The sequence below is a fragment of the Macaca nemestrina genome, chromosome Y, assembly GCF_043159975.1.
Source record: "Macaca nemestrina isolate mMacNem1 chromosome Y, mMacNem.hap1, whole genome shotgun sequence".
Lineage (NCBI taxonomy): Eukaryota > Metazoa > Chordata > Mammalia > Primates > Cercopithecidae > Macaca > Macaca nemestrina.
The window spans coordinates 4,853,426-4,873,101 of record NC_092146.1 but is presented as its reverse complement, the minus strand read 5'-3'; the positions used below and the strand labels follow the sequence as shown (position 1 = coordinate 4,873,101).

General features: G+C 40.4%; 1 protein-coding gene across 18 annotated transcripts in view; it reads right to left on the bottom strand.

Moving 5' to 3' along the window:
• Positions 1-15,141, bottom strand: part of LOC139360963 (thymosin beta-4-like) — a 226,246-nt gene extending 211,105 nt beyond the window's left edge. For 14 of the 18 annotated variants that reach the window (XM_071089468.1, XM_071089463.1, XM_071089471.1 and 11 more), the window contains exon 1: positions 7,137-7,374. In XM_071089468.1, coding sequence (XP_070945569.1) covers positions 7,137-7,236 — 100 coding nt within the window. In that variant the 5' untranslated portion in view covers positions 7,237-7,374. Of the gene's footprint in view, positions 1-3,741; positions 6,416-7,136 lie in introns of those variants that run through there. The other 4 variants (XR_011618533.1, XR_011618535.1, XM_071089475.1 and 1 more) reach the window with 3 other exon arrangements.
• Positions 15,142-19,676: the final 4,535 nt, after the last annotated feature.

Sequence of the window (19,676 nt, the reverse complement as noted above, 5' to 3'; positions counted from 1 at the left end):
ATTTTTGCAATCTACTCATCTGACAAAGGGCTAATATCCAGAACATACAAAGAACTCAAACAAATTTACAAGAAAAAAACAAACAACCCCATCAAAAAGTGGGCAAAGGATATGAACAGACATTTCTCAAAAGAAGACATTCATACAGCCAACAGACACATGAAAAAATGCTCATCATCACTGGCCGTCAGAGAAATGCAAATCAAAACCACAATGAGATACCATCTCACACCAGTTAGAATGGCGATCATTAAAAAGTCAGGAAACAATAGGTGCTGGAGAGGATGTGGAGAAATAGGAACACTTTTACACTGTTGGTGGGATTGTAAACTAGTTCAACCATTATGGAAAACAGTATGGCGATTCCTCAAGGATCTAGAACTAGATGTACCATATGACCCAGCAATCTCATTACTGGGTATATACCCAAAGGATTATAAATCATGGTGCTATAAAGACACATGCTCACGTATGTTTATTGCGGCACTATTCACAATAGCAAAGACTTGGAATCAACCCAGATGTCCATCAGTGACAGATTGGATTAAGAAAATGTGGCTCATATACACCATGGAATACTATGCAGCCATCAAAAAGGATGAGTTTGTGTCCTTTGTAGGGACATGGATGCAGCTGGAAACCATCATTCTTAGCAAACTATCACAAGAACAGAAAACCAAACGCGGCATGTTCTCACTCATAGGTGGGAACTGAACAATGAGATCACTTGGACTCAGGAAGGGGAACATCACACACCGGGGCCTATCATGGGGACAGGGGAGAGGGGAGGGATTGCATTGGGAGTTATACCTGATGTAAATGACGAGTTGATGGGTGCTGACGAGTTGATGGGTGCAGCACAGCAACATGGCACAAGTATACATATGTAACAAACCTGCCCGTTATGCACATGTACCCTAGAACTTACAGTATAATAATAATAAAAAATAAATAAATTAATTAAATAAAATAAAACTGAAAAAAAAATAATAAATACATAGTATGCTGTATTGGGATAAGTTCTGTAGAGAACAATTAGGATAAATCTCAGTTGGTCACGTTGTATATACTTTTTTATTTGTTTTTTATTTGTTACTGAATTTAGTCTGCTAGTATTTTATTAAGGCATTTTGTATCTATATTCATAATGGATATTGGTCTGTAGTTTTTTGTATTTTGATGTTTTTATCTGGTTTTGTTATTAGAGTAATACTAGCTTCATAAAATGAGTTGGGAAACATTAAAAAAAAAAAAAAAAAAAAAAAAGCATGACCTGTTGTTTGAAAACTATGCTTTGGATATGGCTGAAACTGTCATAACAATGGGATGGGGCAGTAAGTTTTATAATTGTCTAATTCAGCCAACACTTTGCCTTGGCTACCTCATCCTTCTTTCCTTAGGTAAGTGCAGGCCTCCATAGTTATCATTTACCTGGTTCTATGATACAAAACCCAAAATCACCCTCACACCCTAATCAAACTTCATTGGATATACTTAGCCTGCAAAGATGATAATGAACCAAAATTGGTAAAGCTAAATACTTGGATTCTGCTCATTACTAGATATCAGTATCTAGGAGAGAAACAGGGCCAAAATAAACAACAGCTATTTCAAAGAAATATGGCCAAAAATGTGGAGTTACTTTTTTTGGAGATGGTTATAAATGTGTGAGTTAGATTCAACTGGATTTACCTCTTTCTTTCATTTGAAGAATTAATTCTTTGAAACCTGGTTGAAGACTTAAATGAATTCACTCTGGTGTTGGGAAACTTCATGACCTATACCAGAAAAAAAGTCCTAATAGGATCAAGGCCCATACACTACATGCCAATATGATTTTTCTGTTTTTCTTTTTTTTTTTTTTTTGAGACAGAGTCTCACTCCATCACCAGGCTGGAGTATACAATGGTGCAATCTTGGCTCACTGCAACCTCCACCTCCCGAGTTCAAGTAAGTCTCCTGCCTCAGCCTCCTGAGTAGCTGGGACTACAGGCATGTTCCACCACAACCAGCTAGTTTTTGTATTTTCAGTCGAGACGGGGTTTCACCATATTGGTCAGGATGGGCTCAATCTCGTGATCTGTCCACCTCAGCCTCCCAAAGTGCTGGGATTATAGGCCTGGGCCACCATGCCCAGAAAATACGTTTGTTATTAATGCATGAATGTATTCATGCATCTCTTTTTGTAACACTGAGCTTCTAAAGAGGAACCTTAATGGAAATTTAGAGAACTACCTTAGGCTTACTTGGTGCTTTAAGAATTTATGTTTGCATGTAAGAGTTTGGATTCCTTGTTCAAATGATCAATAATCCTTAAAATGATGAATTCAGGGTTGCATTACAACCCTTTCTTCAAATAATCCAGTTTATATTCTTCTTTAACCCATTAATTTTTTTTCTAACTTTTTGGACTTGCTGTCACAGTATATCTTCCTTTTATTAAAGTATATATTTATTTTACCAGAAGGTCTTTCACACTTTTCTTAAGGACATTTCAAGTGTTTTATTCTATGGTTACCCATTTTATTTACCTCCATAATCACAGCAAACATACAACTGACTCCAAACCTTCGATGTTATCTCCAATGTCTCATCTTTTGTGTGTAGTCACTTAGGGATCCTATTAAGTTTTTCCACATCATCTCTTATATGGAGCAACTTTCTGATTAATATGCAAAACTTTAATTTTTCCTTCATTTTACAAATCTACATTTTTAGTAAAATGTTCCCACCAATTTACCATTTCAATCACCAGAAAACTGTGCTTCATCTAGAAGATATATTGATTTCAAATTGACAATACAGTTGCTGATAGGCGTTTAATGTACAGATATAGTCTAGGAAACTGTATACCTCAATGATTCTGCCTATATATATATATATATAGTTTAATAATTTGAAATCTATTTACTATTCCATGTTATTTATCTCCATGATAGCAAACATACAACTGATTTCAAACCATTGATGTTATTTCTGAGGTGTTTATCGGTGTTATTTCCACATCTGTATTAAAATTGTTAGCAGTGGCCATGAAAAGTATACTGTGTATGTGTTACAGCCTGTCTTACTGAAATGTGAACTAAGAAATACTAATAAAGAATATATTACCACTTTATATTGTTATTATAAGAGGGTACTAATCTGCTTGTTTAATGACAAGTATGAATAGTTTCTTCCTTGCCCTCCTTTCTTTTAACCTCATTTTTAAACAGAAAGAGTATACCAGCTACCTCATGTGGATTTTACTTTTGTTATCTTCCAATTTCCTAAGAATAACTTTCAAATTTCTTAGCCAGGGCAGGGACATAACCTTCACAATATAGTTCTCATTTATCTCCCGGCCCAATGTCTTATAAAACAGAATCTCAATGTGCAGTTGTTGGGTAATGGGCAGCTACACGACTCATGCTGTGTATAGTTAGTTATTCATATACACAAGTCTGTCTTTCCTGTTTGACCAAGACTAGGCTCAAGTCTTGTTCATCTTTCTATTCCTGGCAACTGGAAAAAAGCAAGGCACACAGTACGTGCTTAATGTTTCTTGAGTAAATAGTGACTTTTTCCATCCTCTAACCAAGTCATTATTTTAGGTTAAAATCACCAGATAGCACTATATGCATTGTATATTGGAATAATTATTATAATATTAATAATGAATTACATGATATAGTGATATCTTGTTAATACACATGTAAACAATGTTATAAGAACTATTACATATTATATACTGTGTAATATATTACTATTAACCATTATAAATATTATATTTTCATGAAATATTTTCATTTCTAAATTGGGACATTATCATGAGGTGTTCATGAAGCTAAAGGATATCAGCAACTTAAAAGCTCAATATGGTAATGAAGGAAGACATAATTTCCTGTTTGATAATAACGTGACAGGAATAGCTCTAAATGCCTTCGGTGGATCACAAACCTAACTTGTTCCTCTAGCCAAGGTTCAAAACTGTAAAACCCTACAAAAAGTGACCAAATTATCCACGTGGGTTCATTAATTTTCTAAGTTCTACAGAGGACTTTAACATGTGAGTTACTGTTTTTGCCCACAAGAATTCTACAAGACTAACACAAGAATGGTAAGAATTTACAAGGAAAGTGTTCTTCAAAAAAAATACAACATCTATATAACAAAGCCTTAGTAAGAGATTTTAAAATGGCATCCATCCATTCCGCTCCCTTCTAGATCAGGAGCATTCCTTAGAAGAAGTTCTCAGAAGATATCAGACAATAGTTATGCCCAATTTGTGTATGCTCATAAAATATTTTACTGCAGTGCAAGTCATCAGTTGGTTTCCACCAGAATTCACTGACCATTGAGCTTTGGAGGAATCCAGGCATAATAATTTTAGTTACCTTTATAAAAACATTCAACTGGGTGCCATGACTCGAGCCTGTAATCCCAGCACTTTGGGAGGCCAAGGCGGGTGGATCACCTGAAATCAAGATTGTTCAAGACCAGCCTGGCCAACACAGCGAAATCCCATCTCTACTAAGACTACAAAAATTAGCTGTGCATAGTGGCGAGCACTTGTAGTTCCAGCTACGCAGGAGGTTGAAGCAAAAGAATAGCTTGAACAGGGAGACAGAGTTTGCAATGAGCCAAGATCATGCCACTGCACTCCAGCCTGGGTGACAGAGACTCCATCTCAGAAAAATAAACAAATAAAAGAAATATAAAAACGTTCATAATCAGATTTAGAGGAAAAAGACATCTTCTAGATGATGAAGGACGCACAAGGGCTGATACTATCTTTTAAATTAAGTCTGTATTTCTTGTGGCATATAAAAATATCTGGCATGGGCTAGGCACAGTGGCTCATGCCTGTAATCCCGCACTTTGGGAGGCCATGGCAGGCAGATCACCTAAGGTCAGGAGTTCAAGCCAGTCTAGCCAAGGTAGTGAAACCCTCTCTCTACTAAAAATACAAAAATTAGCCCAGCATGGTGATGCAGCCTGTAATCCCGGTGACTCAGGAGGCTGAGGCAGGCGAATCGCTTGAACTGGGAGGCAGAGGTTGCAGTGAGCCGAGATCGCACCACTATACTCTAGCCCAAGCGACAAAGCAAAACTCAAAAAAACAAAAACAAACAAACAAAAATCTGTCATGTTGGAGGCACTCAATAAATACTGGCCGAATGAACTAATGATATAATGCTCTGGATTAAAAATATATAATAATACATAATTGACTATACATGTTGATTCAAATCAGCACAATCAAAAACAGTGGCAAATTACTGTGTAAATACATTTTAAAAATATATTTAATATTGTACTATTTGATATGATATGCATGTGTTCAAAGGGACCTCTAAAGAAGCATATTTAATAACTCTCCATCAACTATGGGGGCAAAATGTATATTAAACCCTCGTGTATGTCCATTACTATGTGAGGCACTTTTGGAAATGGAAGAGTATACACAGTGCATGCACACAATGAATGTTGCATGCATGAACCCTGCCCACTGAAGTCTCAGAAGCCAGGAATAGGGATAGCCCAAGCATGACAAATGTGACTACAGATAAAATGTTATGTAAGAATCTAAGGAAAATATAAACCAAGTAAATAGAGGTCGTAGAAGCATATTTCTTCTTAGCTTACTTTATTGCACATTTATATCTTAGGTTTATAATTAAGTCCCTTCTCATTACATGCAAAAATGGAACTGAACTCCACATTAGTGCTTATTTGTTTTTAGATTACAGTACAAGCCAATTTTGAAAACATAATCTAAAGGTAATCTCAACCAACCAAAAAAAATCGTATCTCAATTAGCCAGAATAAAGAAGTTATTTTACATAGCTAGGTAAAACATATTTCATACTGTAACACAATTTATTCAAATCACCAGATGCTAGTCAGTTATTGTTTGCCTGTGAGGCCAAGGGGCAGGCCACTTTGCAAAGGTTTAAATGGTGAATAAAACACCCTTTGCAATCAACAAGCAATCTCACCAGCAATAGTTTAAAACTTTTTTTTTTTAAATAAAAACTGTGCATTCCAAAAATTAAAATCTTTCAAACAACAACAAAAATGGCACTCTGATTAAACTTCATTTTACATCCTGTAGGGCACTTTGGCCCAACTTGGTTTTACTCTAGATTTCACTGCCATCCCACTCCGCTAAGTCTTGCACCAACATCCGAGCTATTTTCCTTCCCTGCCAGCCAGACAGGGGATGGGAGAAGCAGGTGGCCTTCATTGTCAGCAGGTCTTCGATGTCAAAAGGGTAGCACAGTCCTTTCAAACTCATCCAACGTGTTTGCATCTAACCAAGTTAAACAACTAAAAGAAGTAAAATAAGAAAGCAATGCTTGTAGAATGTACAGTGAATACTGGCGGCATATGCCTGTTTAAGACTCGCCTGCTTGCTTCTCCTGTTCGATCGCTAAGACCAGAAAAAAAAACAGAAAAGGAAAAAGATGGAGTGGGATGATTAAGGGGTTTCAGTACAGCCTAATATGGAATTAAAGGGCTTTCATTTGCAACATCTTTTCATATCCTAAACGTTCTGCAAGACCTAGGTAGGCACGTCATAATCAAATAAAAAATGTTTACTGTTTTAAATAACGGTACATTTTCAGTGATAAATGTGTTTGTATATTATAGCGTATTAAATATTGCATTACTAAATTAATGACCCCTGTGTTCATGAAATCTTCCCCCTTACGGTTCGCCCTATTGTTTTGTTTGTTTTTGTTTGGTTGAGATGGAGTCTAGCTCTGTCACCCACACTATAGTGCAGTGACAGGATCTGGGCTCACTGCAGCCTCACGTCCCAGGTTCAAGCAATGCTTCTGCCTCAGCCTCCCAAGTAGCTGAGATTACAGGCGGCCTCCAGGAAGCCCAGTCAATTTTGTATTTTTTGGACAGACGGGTTTCCAACTCCTGACCTAAGGTGATCCCCCGCCTCGGTCTTCGGAGGTGTTAGGGTTACTGCACTAAGAGCGATCTGATTTTTAATTGCCTTTTGCAAGCCACATTCAACTATAGGCCGCCTGCGCGCACTCCCTCGCCTCCCGAAATTTTCCCGCTGCAGCTCCCAGTCTCCCTCCCACCGGCCGCTCCCATTCCAGCCTTTGTAAAGATGGGGGAAGGAGAGGGCTTACTTTCTTTGGAAGGTAGTGGATTTTTCTCATGCGTTTCTGTCTTCTTTAGTTTCCACTTATCGAATCTCTCGATCACAGCCATATCAGGTTTGTCAGACATGGCTAAGGAGGAAGTGGTAAGGCGCAATCCAAATACAGCGTGAGTAAGAGCCGCCTGTTCGGGTCTCTGGACTGGAAACTGTACTTCTGCCTTCCGACCCTCAGCCTGAAAGCTCTCCTCACCTTCCTTCCGCTGCTCTTCCGCGCTCACTAGCTTCCTCTTTCTACAGAAAAAGAGGCGACACCTTTCCTCCAATATTTCAAAACCGGGGGACAAAAGAGGGCGGATCCCTCTCAAAGTGGAATGTTCTGGAATAAAGGAAATTGACCACTGCGAATTGTTAATTACAGTGTTTAAAATTAAAGGCTGCTTGGTCCAGGAGAGAATGGGAAAGCCACTTCCGCGTTCCAGTGGAAAAAATCGGGCAAGAATTCCTAAAATGGAGCCCAGCTCGCAAAAGCGTTTCCATTTTCTAGCGGCGGTCTTTCTGCAAAGAAGGAAGGCCAGGTCCTGCGCCGGCTTTCTAGTCCTCTCACACAGGCGGAGGCTGCAGCTGGAGCTTAGACAACCGTTCTATCCGCTTCCTAGCCGGCGCCACATTGCAGCACAGCACACAAAGCGCCGCGGGGAAGCCAGTCCCGCCTGCACTCGGCAATTCGGCATCCCTGGCACACATGTGTCTGCAAGAAGGGCTGTGAAAAGGTCACAGCACAGCCCCGCCGCCTCCAGGCTGCACAGATGCAGCCCGCACAGCCCTCTGAGGCTGGGAGATGCCTCGGGCTCGGGAGATGAGCCTCAGAACGAAGGATCTGTCTGTTCGCCCGAATCTCACCCTGCAAAACCACAAGGCCTTTGTGGGCCAACAGTAAGACATTTTAACACTATCCCTCCGAGCGGCACGGCAAAATGCCAGTTTTTTTATTTTGTTCTTAAATTATCGATTTCCCCATCGCATTACCCAGTATCTAGGATGTTTCGCATCCCGGCAGCCTTCCCGGGGAGAACCACTGGGCTAGGCTTTAGGGGATGGCTTTACAGGGACGCGGATAATGAAGGGGCCAATGCGGCAGGATGGGGACCGCAGTAGGGGTAAGGAGGCAGGGGCTCTGGCACTCACCGGAGCCAGGAGCGTGAGGGACCGAAATCTAGTCAGCGCAGTGTCCACCGCCGAGTTGCCAGGACGAGGTGGGCGAGCGCTGCTTTATGAGCCCTCCTACGTAAATGAAGTGATGTCACCCACAGGCCCTCTTAAGTCTTTGGCTCCACGTCTTGGGAGGGCCTCTGAAGGCTGCCGGGCGTTTGGTGAGCCATCCCGAGTCCACCATTGCCCCCTAACCACAACAATGACGAAAGAGAAAATGAGCAAAACACCGTCCAACACTGCCTTCAAAACGCATTTTCCCGTTTTACAAGAGGAGCGCAAAAATTGGTCTTGCCTACTGGTGTATACTAATTAAGGGTCGGGGTGATACCTAGGGTAACAGGCATTGTTTTGCTGAGAAATTGGCTTTATCTAGTGCAGACTTACGCACGCAAAGTCGCGGTGTCCCTCCCTGGGGGGCCTGGCCCGCTGCAGGGATGTTATTCCTGTGACTCAGCTTTCAGACCAGTGGAGGCCTATACGCCGCATTTCGGACCTCTTTGTCTCCCTTGCTAGCGTTCCTCTTGGCTTTGGCAGAACGTAAAGCAACCCTCAGTGATTTTAAAAGAGAAACTTCCAGCACTGTAACATCCATATTGTTTCATCAGCATAATCTTTGTGGGCACTCGACTCAACAGTAATATTTGCTGGATGTAATGTGTCTGGAGTTTATAGCTCCCTCTTAGCAAAATAAGTCAAGTTCAAGCTCTGCCATTGACTTACTGCCTGACAATGAGGAAATTCTTCACCTTCTTTTTTTATTTTAATAGATTATCAAAATGATTGCTAAGGAGGCCTGTGTTGAATTCCAAAGACTATAGTCCCATTATCTCTAACATCACAAGATAAAATTCAAAAATCAAATATATTTTTCAAGGGAGCGCTTCTAGCACTAGGACATCTCCAAAGTGCAACTGCATCTGGAAATATAAAAGATTTGGGTAGAGGGAAAAGCTTTTCAAAATGACACCTGACTATGTGAATTCCAGTGACCCACTTGCTAATGAAAATTATTACAAATACCATGTCCTGCACCTGCAAATGGCATGTGAAAGGAAGAAGACCTGCCGGTTATAAAGAGGCCTAATTGTGATTATTTCTGAGACAAGGTAGTGTGTAAAATATTTCTTCTCCTTTTGCTGTAACCTGAGCAAATGTTTTTTAGAAATCCGTTGCTAATTATTTTCATGGCACAGGTTTATGTGTCGCTGGGGATTTGAGTCACAGACTTCCCCGTTTCTTCATTTACTTGACTTCCTTTTTCCTGGGGAGGAAGCAGGTAGGGGTGAGCAGGAGCAGGTGCCATCTGGTTCCCTAGGTAACACTCTTCTGGTTGGATGCCTTCCTGCCCCCCGAAATGGGGCACTGGACCTGTTCGTGCATGCACCGAATGTCACCTGTCTAGTAACATTCCCCCTTCCCTGTTCCATGTTGGCAGTCCACTTCATCACTGAAACAGAAAAGATCTTGCAGGGTGGCTTTTCGCCCGTTCAGCTTGCAGCTGCCCTTGTAGCTACACCGTTTCCGCAGATTCTGCAATTCCATTTTCCCTCACCCAGCTGCTGTAGAAAATCATTTCTTTTCTCCCAATGTCGCCTGATGATAAAGGAGTGCCACTACCTTCTTGTGGCCTTTTCTCCCAAGGGCTTTCCTCAGAAACAGTTAGGCCTCACTGAAACAATTCCCTAAAGGAGACGGATGAATGCAAACTTGGAAATGTCTGGAGAAGTTTTCCAATGCGGTAGCAAGCAGCCTTCCACTGCATGGAGACCTGATAGGCAGGTGGGAACAGAGAGGAAGAGAAAGAGAGGTGACCTACTTAAAGGAAAAAAGTTCCCATGATTGGACTTGACCTGCCAACTGTTCAGGAAACCTACAGAGAATGGCAACAGAAGGGTGGTTCAGATACAAGGAAATGCAAACCAAGGGAGTATTTTTAAAAGTTGCATGACTGGCCACGTGAATGAATCCTTTTGTGCTAGAGTTTTGTCATCTGTAAAACGGGTTCATTGCAGTACCTGCCTCATAGATTGGGAGGATTAAATGCTTTGGAGTGCATGACAATTAGTAAGCTCATTGCATCCTAGCATTAGGATGGAAGGTTGGGGACAAAATAATAAAATAACTGTTTACTGTTTAGAATAAATTAAAATTTTAGATGTCTTGATATTATGATTTGTCTTATAAAGTACCAATAAAAATCAGGTCTTTTGTTAGTTTTACAGTGAATAAAATATAAGAGTTCCTATTGGTTGATGCCTTCTAAAAGTCAGGCATTGAGAGTTTTACATTTTTTCTTTTTCATTTCATTTCTACTGCCTCTCTGTAAGGAGAGGCTTACAGATGACTAAACTGAGGCCTGAAGAACCATTATTTAGGTAACAGAGTTATGAGTTATGGCTTTCCGTAACAAACTACTGAGATAACCCTGTTATGTATACCAAAGGGCACATAACAGTTACCAACTTTATTTCCCTATTCTGCGCCTAAGAATTACCAGGAATACTGTAAGAAGAGGAGGCTGTTTTGCTTTCCACAATGTCTGGGGGTAGCAGTTGCTCAATAAACAGTTCTCACACTTCATTAAATTGACTTAAGTGAGGGAGCTACTTTGGACTCTAATCAGCTTATTTTCTTCTGCAGATAATTAAATCCATTTAGTATTACTATTCTAGATTTTAGAGAAAATTCTTGCCCCAAGGAAAATAACATTTATAAGTCAGTTAGAATATGCTGGACATAACCACCATTAAGAGAGGAATTCTCAATCCCAATTTGGAAGACAGGCATAGATAGTGCAAAAGTCCCTTAGTAACTCTAGGTTGCATGGTGCATTCCAGACTGAGGGCTCTCCAATGTAAGGTGAATAAAAAACACTTTGTCCTGACATCCTTCCTCATCTCATTGGCCACAATGGCTACTGAAATCTAAGTTCATGAAAATAAAATGTTATTTTTAACCTATTTAATTTTTTGCAGATAACTTACCAGAAAAACATAAGAAGAAAGAGGAGGAGGAACAGAAGAACAGCAACAAAGCTAAGCTTGCAACCCTTGCTTGGTTAAGCCCAGAGTTCTTCATCTGGATTTCGTTGGATTTTAAAGGCTCCTACCATCTGCCCCACCTGCCTACACCCCAGACTCCCCTGTGGCCCCTGCAGTACCCATCTGCTCATCCTGTTCTCCCTCACAGTGGAATCCTCCTTCCACTGATGGGAATCTAAATTCCCTTAAAGGCAAAGACCAAGGACAGGCACACAGTAGCTTATGCCTGTAATCCCAGCATTTTGGGAGGCCAAGTTGGATGGATCACCTGAGGTCAGAAGTTCAAGACCAGCCTGGCCAACATGGTGAAACCCCATCTCTACTAAAAATACAAAAATCAGCCAGGCATGGTGACACATGCCTATAATCCCAGCTACTCAGGAAGCTGAGGTAGGAGAATTGGCTTGAACCTGGGAGGCAGAGGTTGCAGTGAGCCAAGATCATGCCACTGTACACCAGTCTGGGTAACAGAGTGAGTGTCTGTCCCAAAAAACAAAACAAAAGACGCAGCCCAAGGCTGAGTGTACTAGCTCACTCCTATAATCCCAGCACTTTGAGAGGTTGAGGAGGGAAGATTCCTTGAGTTCAGGAACTCGATGTATTGACCTGTAGTCCCATCCACTCAGGTAGCTGAGGGGAACTGATCACTTGAGCTTAAGGGGTGGAGGCTACAGTGAGCTGTGGTCAGGCTGCTGCACTCCAGCCTGGGCTACAGAGCAAGACCCTATCTCAAGGAAAAGACACACACACACACACACACACACACACGACACAGCCCAGTTTACACACACACACACACACACACACGACACAGCCCAGTTTCCACACACACACACACACACACACACACACACACACACACACACACACACACACACGACACAGCCCAGTTTCCCCTATTAGTGATAGAGAAGGGAAAGAAGAAAGAAGAGAAATGATATTTAGTGGATTAGCTATATCTTGTACTCTCTGTTAAGCCCTTTTGTATAATACCTTATTCAATTCTCACTCTGTTAGAACCCACCTATATTAGTGCCTATATTGAAATTAGTATTTATAGTAGTGGATACAATATCCTTATTTTTACTGCTAAAAGAAACTGAGGCTGGGAAAATTTTAAACAATTTGCTAGAAACCAAACTCTCAGATCTATCTGCCAAGCACTTTCATTGAGGCCCATAATCTGCCTTACCTTTATCTGAAATACATCTTTCTCTAGGATTCTTTTGGTGGACCCAAATTTTACAAAATGTGATGGTACAGAAGGCAACCCCTGCAAATGTGAGAAAAGCGAGCAGAGGATAACAACAAAGAGGAGTGAAAGAATACCTTCTAGAGTGCTCAGTGCTAAGTGCAGATTGCCCTGCTGCTAATTGTCCTGTTTGCTTTATTGATCCAATGGAAATTTTAGAGCCTAAAGAAATGCAGAAGGGGATCTCATTCAACCCAGTTTCCCTGCTGTGCCTTGAATTTTCCTCTACAACATCCCCTCTAAGTAGTTACTCAGCCTCCACATAGTCAGGGAACAATATGGGAGCAGAGAATCTTTGAGTTATGCAGGGAGCAATGAATAGCTTAGCTTGTCAGGCATTTACCTGACGTGAGAGAGAATGACAAGATATAATGCTGGGAAACTGTCAGGGGCCAAGTTGTAGAATAATAATAAAAACCATGTCCGTAACCACAGAAGTAATAACAGCAAGCACTTTCTGAGTGTTTTCCATACACTGGGGAGCTTTCCGTGTAGTATTTCCCAAATCCTCACGCAATCTTATGACAGTGGCACCATTAGTTTCTTCATTTTGGAGATGAGGGAATCCTAGAGTGATTACAGAAATTTCCCAGGAACACATCACACAAAAGCCAAAAACAGCATTTGGATTCAGACCGGGTGGCTCAGAAGTTGCCTCATTTAAACACTAAACTTCTCTAGAATCCTAATGTTTTGGAAAACTTTGATCCATAGACCAAATAAGGGTAAAGTTATGTTCTGTCTCAATAAGCTGTCTGGCTATTTCCTCATGAAAACATTTAAATATAGATATTGTAATCATATATCATCTACATTAAAAATTTGCCTATCCCAATTTTCAAACTCTTTCACTGCAGAAATTCACTCTGCTCATCTTCCTACATGGCCAATGCACAAGAAATAACAGAAATTGTGTATCTGGAACATTGGTAATTTTCCTAAGCTTCTCACTACTTCAATTTTTAAAAGAAATTATCCATATTAGGGTGGTTAAAAATATTTCTAGGTTCAATATCATATTGAAAGGGGAGCCATTATGTACTCCCAATGACAAACCTTTTACTCTATAGTCAAGCAGAATTATCATTAGCAAGTAACGAGTGTTTTTATATTTTAATGTGCCTCTTCTGTCGGTGTCAAAGCTTTTATATAAAATATAGTATTCAGATCATCAGCAGGAGGTGGTTAATGGCTCTATGGTAAGGAAAACAAAGTGTAGGTAATGGACCACTGGGTCACATCTGAGGGGAAAACCCAGATAGGCCAAGATCAACCTCCTTGGCTGACCCTCATGATTTGGCCTATCCTGGACTGTCTTCACAGGTGCACAGCCAAGCAGCAGCACTGGGTCACATGCTTAGAAGGACCCAGTACTTGCCTTAATATTCTGCTGCCACCATTTTGAAATTCTTGATAAATTTTGAACAATGGGCCCCATTTTTGCACTGTGTTTCCCAAGTTCTGAAGCCAGCCCTCCCCCTTTTAGATTCTCATTCTCTTAGCACCTCCAGTACCACTATTTTTTCCTGGAACCAAAAATGGGCCCATACTCACATGTCCCCTCCTTTGCCTATAATGAATGACCTCTTAGGTCATGTCCACCAATACTTTCCATATAAGAGAATTTCCTGTTACTCTTGGTTCACTTGAGAATGTGAGGGCAATGTAGAAAAAAAAATTTCATTAAGAAACTAGAGGAAACCAAATTTTAAAGCACAAAACAGTGGGCTTCTTAGTCATGCTAGAGCCTAAACACAAACTTCACTTGACTGGCACAACGAAGAGGCTACAGAGTCTTGGTTCTTTTACCCAACTCCAGCCTACTTTGCAGGAGGTATGGATACTGGACCAAAGTTCTCACATCAAGCTTTCCCAGTAGAGGCAGTGGCATCAATGCTTGCATTAGGGGAATTCTTCATTCCTCCTTTGATTTTCTCTCTAGTTGAGGGCTAATCTTTTTGACTTGGTGCTGGACCACACTCATACATAGCAAACAACCCCAGGAAATCTTTGACCTCCAAGAGAGAGGAACTTTTCAGCATCACCTCCAGTGGTTCCTTGTTGGAGTTCTTATACTGTCTTTTCCTAATTTTGCAGTTAATTTGGCCAGCTTTCCTGCAATTTTTCAAAGCTCTTTGACATTAACCCCTTCCTAGTGCTAGTGGATCAGTCTGAGTGTGTGCATAGGATGATCCAGACCATTCACCTTCTACAAAACTTGTGTCTGAGTCTAGTTGTCCCCAGAGCTGGTATCCTGGAGCAGTCACTAAATTTTTCTAGGGACTGTGAGAGGAGCATATACCAGTTCTCTTCTTTTCCTTTCTTCCAGGTTATTTTTTCCTATCTGAGGGATGTCTACAGCTTAGCTAACTAGCTCGTCAGAATTTACTGATATGTACGAAGGCCAGTGACAGAGCAAGCCTGTATCAGCATCTCCAATGGCTTTTTTAGTTCTCTCTGATGCTGGCACTTGCAGAACGCTTCCCAGGGGAAGAAGGTCATGCCATAGTACTTCATCCTTGTATTTACTTTACACCTAAGATAGAAAAAAAATAGGCACAATTTCTACCAAGCAATAAGGATAATGCCAGCGATTTCACCCTTAAGTACATACCCAAAATAACTGAAAGCAAATATTCAGATATACTTGTATACTTCATCATAGCAGCATTATTGATGACAGCCCAAAACTGGAAATAACCCAAATGTCCATCAATGTATGAACGGATAAATAGGATTAATATATCTATATTATGGAATATTCAGTCACAAAAAGGAATGAAGTTCTGGCTGGGTGTGGTGACTCATGCCTATAATCCCAGGACTTTGGTAGGCTTGATGTGGGTGGATTACCTGAGGTCACTCAGGAGTTCAAGACGAGCCTGGCCAACATGGTGAAACCCTGTCTCTAATAAAATTACAAAAATTAGCTGGGCATTGTGGTGGGTGCCTGTAATCCCATGTGAAAACTACTAGGTAGGCTGAGGTGGAGAATTGGAACCTGAGAGGTGGAGGTTGCCATGAGCCAAGATATTGCACCACTGCACTCCAGCTGGGTGACAGAGCATGACTCCGTCTCAAAAAAAGAATTTCTAACACATCCTACAACAAATATGACTCTCACATATGTTATACTAGTGAAAGTAGGCAGACACAAAAGATCACATATTGTGTGACTCAGTTTTCATAAAACTACAAGAAAAATTAAATCTACCAGAAATTAGATTATGGTTGTCAGAGGGTTGGAGGAAGGAGGAATGGAGAGTGATTGCTTGATGGGTTGGAGTTCCTTTTGGTGATAAAAATGGAACTAGGTAGAAATGGTAGTTACACAATACTGTGAATGTACTAAATGACACTAAATTGTTCATTTTGAAATGGTGGAACTTTATTTTACATGAATTTCTTTTCAAAGAAGAATGGAAGGAAAATGAACATTTAAAAAAAAATTTTCTCATTACCCAGACTTTGGTTATGGGGAGACAGGAGGAGGGCAGGGGTGCAGTGAGATTCAGGTGATCTTATCTCTTTTTGTGTCATGGCCCTTTTACCATAGAAGATGACATAGTGATACTAGAATTGTTCTTCATGCTAAGCAAACAATAACACACCTGGTTTTGTTGTAGTAGTTGCAGTGATGGTGATGGTGGTGGGTGGTGTATTTTGTTAGTTTTTGTCGTCCAAGAATTGATTTCTCAGATTTGCTTGACTTAAAAACACCTAAATTTACTCATTTATGAAAGTGGCTTCTCCAGCATGTGTATGTATATATTTTTTACTACTTACATTACTTGTTACAAAGCCTAGACATACGGTTGGACATCAAGCTTTCTATTTTTTAATCTAGACACGGACACAATGTTAGTTTAAGTCAGGATGAAACATTTTAGTGTCTGAATTTTATATTTTGCCATCTGTGATTATGTTTGCATGAATGCCTTACTTTTGTAGCTGGAACACTGTGTTTGGTTTTGTGTAATGAAATATTTGGCTGACCTTTGTCTCTAGCTCCTGGGAAGTGGTTTCTAAACACTTGGAATTTCATAAGTGATTGGCATGTCTTTGTTATTCATAGCGGGCCCCCTGGACCAGGCCTGATTGTTTATAATACTGAGATGGCTTACACTGGACAGTTTATGCTAATTAGATGATTCAGGATAGGGACTGGCTGATTAGAGGGTTAGGGCTTTGAGCTGTAAGATACAAACCCAACCTCTGGAAGGGACAAGGGGAGCTGGAGATTTAAACATACGGCCAATGATTTCATCAATCATAGCTGTGTGAGTCCTCAATAAAATCCTGGTACTCCAAAGCTCAGGTGAGCCTCCTTGGTTGACATTACTCCTTGAGTATTGGCACGCTTTCATGTTGGGAGGATAGCACATCTCTAAAGATGACAGAAGTGTTGCACCTCGAACTCTATCAGACTTCACCTTGTGAATTACTTCTTTGGGCTGATTCTGCTCTATGTCCTTTTACTACAATAAAACTGTAAATGTAAGCATTGCACTGTCTTGAGTTTCTATGTCATCTTAGCAAACTGATGAACTCCAGTGTAGTTATGGGAACATTCCAATTTTTAGCCAGTTGGTTAGAAGACAGAGACAACCCTTGGGATGCTTTAACGAAGGACTGGTATCTGAAGTGATCACAGTCTTCTGGAGGACTGGCCTTAAATTATAAAGTTTAGCTTAACTCTGGGTAGATTACAGAATGAAAATGTGGGAAAAAGTACTCTCTTTTACTAAAACTGTGTAAACCATTCCAAGCCCCCAACCATCTGAACGGACTCTTCCTCTCAGCCAAGGGCATTCCGAAACTAACCTGAAAACTAATTCAGGCCACGATGAGAAGGAAGGGCCAAACATGCCTCATTATACGGCCTTTCCTTTTGAAACTCAGGAAAAGGTGACTAGCATTTATCATCAACATGGACCTTAAGTCTGATAAGAAAAATTTACAATCTATTTGCTCTGAAGCCTGCTATCCAGGGACTCAACTGAATTAAAAAATTTTGGTCTCCACAGTCCTTTATTGTAATGCAAGTATTTTCTTTCTATTGATTCGATGTCTTTAAATAATAACTCTCTCAGTCAATTGCTAATTAGAATATATTTAAAACAGCTGGGTACAGTGGCTCATGTCTATAATCTCAGCACTTTGAGAGTGTGAGGCAGATGAACTGCTTGAGACTAGCATGGACAACAGGCAAGTCCCTATTGCTAGGGGAGAGAGAGAGAAGGAGAGAGAGAGAGGAGAGAAAAGAGAGGAGAGAGAAGAGAGACAGAGACAGGGAAGGAGGGAAGGGAAGGGAGGAAGGGAGAAAGGGTGGGAGGGGAAAGAAGGAAGGGAGGAAGGGAGGGAGGGAAGGAAGGAAGGAAGGAAGGAAAAAGAAAGAAAGAAAGGAGAAAGAGAGAGAGAAAGAGAGAAGAAAGAAAGAGAAAAAGAAAGAAAGAAAGAAAGAAAGAAAGAAAGAAAGAAAGAAAGAAAGAAAGAAAGAAAGAAAGAAAGAAAGAAAGAAAGAAAGGAAGGAAGGAAGGAAGGAAGGAAGGAGAGAGAAAGACGAAAGAGAGAAAAATTTTAAAATCTACCTAGGAACTGGAAGACCCTGCTTCAAGTTGGCCCACGTTTCAAGATCAAACTACTGTATATCTTATACATATTGATTGATATCTCATATCTCCCTAAAACATAAAAAAGCAGGCTTTACCCCAACCACCTTGGGCACATATCATCTGGATCTTGTAAGGCCATGTCACAGGTGTGTCATTAACTTGGGCAAAATAAACTTTCTAAACTGATAGAGATCTGTCTCAGATAAATCTTTGGTTTCACAATTGGTAACCACAAAGGGATTCTGTTTGACTGGAGGCTCCCCTGATATTTGACAAACCTTCTATGGCTGTTTGGTACCAGCTTGAGCTACCCTTATGACTCAAATGAGTAGGACAATTTTCTGAGGCCTGAAAATACCTCACCTCTGGAGAATCTCTGATCTCACAAAATTTGGTCAAGATCATTTTGCTGTACAACTCCTTTTCTGGAGTTTTACTTATTTCCAAAAAGGAAGGCAAGTTTTCCTGCTTCCACCACTGTAGAGAGTGGGAACCCACTATCTGGAATTTTAGATAACTTTTAACAAGGAAGACAAGTGTGAGTTTTGTTTTATTTTATTTTACTTTAAGTTCTGGGATACATGTGCTTAACGTGCCAGTTTGTTACATAGGTATACAGGTGCCATGGTGGTTTGCTGCACCTATCAACCTGTCATCTAAGTTTTAAGCTGAATATGCATTAGGTATTTGTCATAATGCTCTCCCTCCTCTTTCCCTCCACCCCCCAACAGGCCCCAGTGTGTGATGTTCCTCTCGCTGTGTTCATGCATTCTCATTGTTCAACTCCCACTTACAGGTAAGAGCATGCAGTGTTTGGTTTTCTGTTCCAGTGGAAGTTTGCTGAGGATGATAGTTTCCAGCATCATCCATGTCCCTGATATGGACATGAACTCATTCTTTTTTAATGGCTGCATAGTATTCTATGGTTGTGTATATGCCACATTTTCTTTATACAGTCTATCATTGATGGGCATTTGGGTTGGTTCCAAGTCTATTCTACTGTAAATAATGTTGCAGTAAACATATGTGTGCATGTTTCCTTATAGATGAATTATTTATAATTCTTTGGGTATATACCCTGTAATAGGAATGCTGGGTCAAATGGTATTTCTGGTTCTAGATCCTTGAGGAATCGCCACACTGTCTTTTACAATGGTTGAACTAATTTACACTCCCACCAACAGTGTAAAAGCATTTGTATTTCTGCACATCCTCTCCAGCAGCTGTTGTTTCCACACTTTTTAATGATCACCATTCTAACTGGTGCAAGATGGTATCTCATTATGGTTTTGATTTGCATTTCTCCAATGGCTTACGATGACTTTTTTCATGTTTGTTAGTGGCATATGTCTTCTTTTGAGAAGGATCTGTTCATATCCCTTTCCCACTTTTTAATGAAGTTGTTTTTATTTTCTTATAAATTTGTTTAAGTTCCTTGTAGATTCTAG